Here is a 3,903-nt window from a genome sequence, read left to right as displayed (position 1 = left end):
TATTTTTTTATAACGCAATCTTTAATTTTATTTATTAATAAAATGTATCAATTTCTTTTTTATTAATAATAAAATAAATTTTTAAAAAAATATAAACTAAGATTCAAAGAAAGATACAAAAATTTTTAAACACTTATATATATAATATTTGCCATAAAATTAAACCAAATGGAATAATAATTTCAAGAATTTTTGAACGATTCAGATAACAATTTTTGTAGAATTTTTCTTCTTTATATAATAATTAACGAAATGTTAAAAAAAATAAAAAAGTAATCTAATATTTTCTTCATTAATCGATCCATCAAACTCACGCTAGCAACGGACCTCCAAGGTGATCAACTACCAATTTATTATCGCCTTGATAAAGAATCCTATGATACTGTGTTATTGCAACAATCTAATATAAAATAATGCCAGGAATCGCAAGTGCAACAGGACTCTTAGAAGCACGTATCCGACCAACTTATCGACCTAAATCGAAGGTATTTATTGAAAAAAATTGATAATAAATTAACGAATTAATTACAATGAAATAATTCAGCATAAATGCAAGTATACACAATGATATGAATCAATTGTAATTTTTCATAATATAACATTTTACAGAATATAGAATTATATGTTGCAATTGAATTACTGTTTATAAAATTTAATTATAACATAATACTAAAATTTCATTGTGATCATATCGTATTTTATGATTATGCATATAGAAATGAACAATCAAATTGACGAATTATTTTATTTGTTGTAGAATATAGAACTTGCAGGTTTTGTTAAACCAGCACCTTTTATTCTTCGTCCTTTTTCTGGTCTCTTTAATCCTTATCCTTATGGCTGTTCTATACTGTGTAATCATCCAGCAGATTGTGAAGCAAGAGAAGTTCTCAGACGGGCTAAAGATTCATGGGTTTGTTTTTTTAATGTACTATTAAAAAAAAAAAAAATAAAATTCTTGCATCTGGACAAACAAGAAATCTTTAAAAAATTAGATACATGGAAATGTTGTAAACAGAGATAATGAGATAAAAAATATTTCTAACAATTTTTCCTCTATATATATATATATTAGGCAAATGAAGGAAAGACATTATTATTACCAGAAGAAATGGAAATGATTAGAGCGAATTTAGTAACTGTAGGCAATGCTGCCGATATAAATGGAAATACTGGAGCTGAAATAACTAATGATTCCAATACCGTTCCCGAGGAATTATTTCGAAAATATACTGAGACCGATTCGAGACCTTTGACTCCTGCACCTACGCTCGCTAGCGGTCCTCCTTTGACAAATAGAGCGACTCAGGAAGAATTTTCGGCGGCTTGCAATTTACGAGAACGAACTACGTTGATCCTGGATCTTAGAACGAATTCACAAAAACGGATGGTTTGTAATTTGCCCTAATTCTGTTGGATTAAAGATTTAAAGTTTTTTTTATAATTATCAATTTTTTTTTTAGTCGTTAATTATATAATGTCTACTATATATTAGTAATATTTAAAAAGTAAAAGTTTGTTTGCTTACAGGAAAATGAAACTTTTAGTTGGCATGCATTGACTTTAGAACCACCGCCGACCCATCGAAAAAATGAGATTGTTGTATCTAAACCGATTTCAAGACGTGCGATAGAAAATTCGATTCATACTGCAGATTCGACGATCGATATTCAAAACGTAGATGCTTCTAATGAATCGGTAATTAAATCAATTTAATATGCATAAATATATTAAAAAAAAAAAATCAAATATTTTATGGAATGATTAATAGAAAATGCTAATGAATCATGTATGCTAATAAACATTTAATATAATTTTGAAAAGATTTTTTAAAATTTTAAATTAAAGATTATATAAAAATATGTATAACGTTTATGATATAAAATATCATTTTTTAAAAAAACTAACATTAAATATTTGTTTATTAAGGAGAAAAAGAAATCACATTGTATAATATACTATCTTAAAAAAAAAAAAAAATTCGTTTCTAATTATTGCTCTAACTAATAACTTTGAAGATTATTGTTTGAAATTATAATTTATTAAATAATATTAATAATAGTAAATATTTTCGTATTTACATGCTGCGTAATTCTGAAAACTCATTATATTTTAAAATCTTTTAGAATTCTAATAGAAACGTGACAGAAGAAGAAACAGAAAAATCAAATAAGGAAGTGACAATTGTACGTAGAAGAGGAAAACGATTACGAAAAAGAAAGCATAGAAGAGGATCAGGCTATGGACAACAAACAGAAGTTCGTGACTTATTTGAAACAACAGAAACTCAAATCTCACACATAGGAGATGGATCTAGAAGAACATCGTTAGTGAAAAAATAATTTACTATAATATTTTAAATTGTATCCTTTTTATTTACATAATTTGTGAAATTTAATTGTATGTATTCTTTTTCTTCTATTTTTTTTCTTTTTTTTTTTTTTTTATAATAGAATTCATACAAATAATGATGATGTGGAAAACGTAACAGGCACTCCTAAGAAAACTTCTCCAATAAATAATAAATTTTTCACAATGCTTCCCAGTTTTATTGATGAAGATATCTTGAAGCATTTATGCAGAGAATTAGACAGCGATAAAGTGGAAGCAGAGTTTTCAATTCGAGTGAGATTTTAAATTAAATTTTAATTTTCTAATATATTAATTTATATTATATTTGAATTTTATAATTTTAGAGAAAGATTGCATATGAGGAAGCTTTGCGTGTAAAAGGTGAGAATTATTTACATTCAAAACAATCTCAAATATTTTCAAATCCTGTACTAATAAATACACCGCGAGCATTTTCGCGCCAAACAGCTCGATTTGAAATTCTTAATAGTGAAAGTTTACGTGGTAAGTAATCATGATATTTTTTTTTTTTATCTTAAATTATTATTGATAATTTTTTTTAATCTAAATCTCGCACAATTTAATATTTAAAATTAGGTGTAACAATCTTGGAATATCTTAGCAGACACGTATTTGTTTCCTCGGGAAGGAAACATATTTTTGCTAGAGTTTTCAACAAATTTCAAAAAGATATGATACAAAGTAATAAATATGTTTTACCAAACGACATCCATGAAGCTCTTCAAGATATAATTGGGAAACCTATAACTCAGGAACAAGAAACGTATTTAAAACTTATAATTGGCGAGATTAAAGAACCCTTAAATTTTAGAAGTTGGTGTGGTTTGTGTGCCGCGGTGGAACGATTATTTTGTTCTCTTCCTCTGAAAGAAATCGATCCACCTACATGGCTCGAAAGAGTGGATTTTGAAACGTTAGAACGAAGACTTAAGGCTATTAATGTAGATCCTAAATTAGCACAATTTTTAAGAGAGATTCGTGACAAATAAAATGTTGAAATTAAATTTTATGATTTAATGTTTTACGTATTTTTAATTTATCATAAATATTTTATATCATGAATCAGTATTATATTTAATTATAAATGAGTCAATTTCATATTTATTCTACAACTATTTTTCTCATAAAAATGGCATTTAAAATATTTTAACACAAAAATTAATCGTAATTAACACTATAAATCTGATTTTAATTTGAAAAGATTAATTATTGATTAAAATAAAATTAATAAAAATAAATTGTATTAATAAAAGTGTTAATAACTAATAAAATATCGATGTAATATTAAACATTTCATATTTCAAAATATTCGTTTGTAATCTAAATAGCGTCGATACTTTCTCCGCGTTTGACTTTGTCCACAAATTATGGTTACCAAATGGAGATAAGCCACATTTATGTTTCAACTGCCGTATCGATAAGACGCGTCAAAGTTTGTTCGATTTTAAATATAATTTAAATATAGATAAGGTACAGGAAAAATTTTAATATTATAATTTTACATGCTAAGAGCAATTATAGACAAGTAGG

The 3,903-nt window shown here is 25.9% G+C and overlaps 1 protein-coding gene across 1 annotated transcript; it reads left to right on the top strand.

Annotated features, from left to right (window-relative positions):
• The first annotated feature begins 210 nt into the window (after window positions 1-210).
• LOC100578417 lies at window positions 211-3,377 on the top strand. The gene is made up of 8 exons (XM_006572519.3): window positions 211-485; window positions 758-913; window positions 1,076-1,390; window positions 1,531-1,698; window positions 2,127-2,326; window positions 2,454-2,625; window positions 2,697-2,856; window positions 2,950-3,377. The coding sequence occupies exons 1-8, from the start codon at window positions 414-416 to the stop codon at window positions 3,360-3,362; spliced, it is 1,656 nt and encodes a 551-aa protein (XP_006572582.2). The 5' UTR covers window positions 211-413; the 3' UTR covers window positions 3,363-3,377.
• Window positions 3,378-3,903: the final 526 nt, after the last annotated feature.

This window comes from Apis mellifera, linkage group LG6 (assembly GCF_003254395.2).
Source record: "Apis mellifera strain DH4 linkage group LG6, Amel_HAv3.1, whole genome shotgun sequence".
NCBI lineage: Eukaryota > Metazoa > Arthropoda > Insecta > Hymenoptera > Apidae > Apis > Apis mellifera.
The sequence above is the reverse complement of the archived record's forward strand: the minus strand, read 5'-3'. Positions and strand labels throughout refer to the sequence as shown.

Coding starts and splice junctions, on each gene's coding strand:
- LOC100578417 (XM_006572519.3), top strand. CDS start 414: ATGCCAGGAATCGCAAGTGCAACAGGACTCTTAGAAGCACGTATCCGA. Junction 486..757: donor CTTATCGACCTAAATCGAAG/GTATTTATTGAA, acceptor TATTTGTTGTAG/AATATAGAACTTGCAGGTTT. Junction 2,626..2,696: donor AAGCAGAGTTTTCAATTCGA/GTGAGATTTTAA, acceptor TTATAATTTTAG/AGAAAGATTGCATATGAGGA.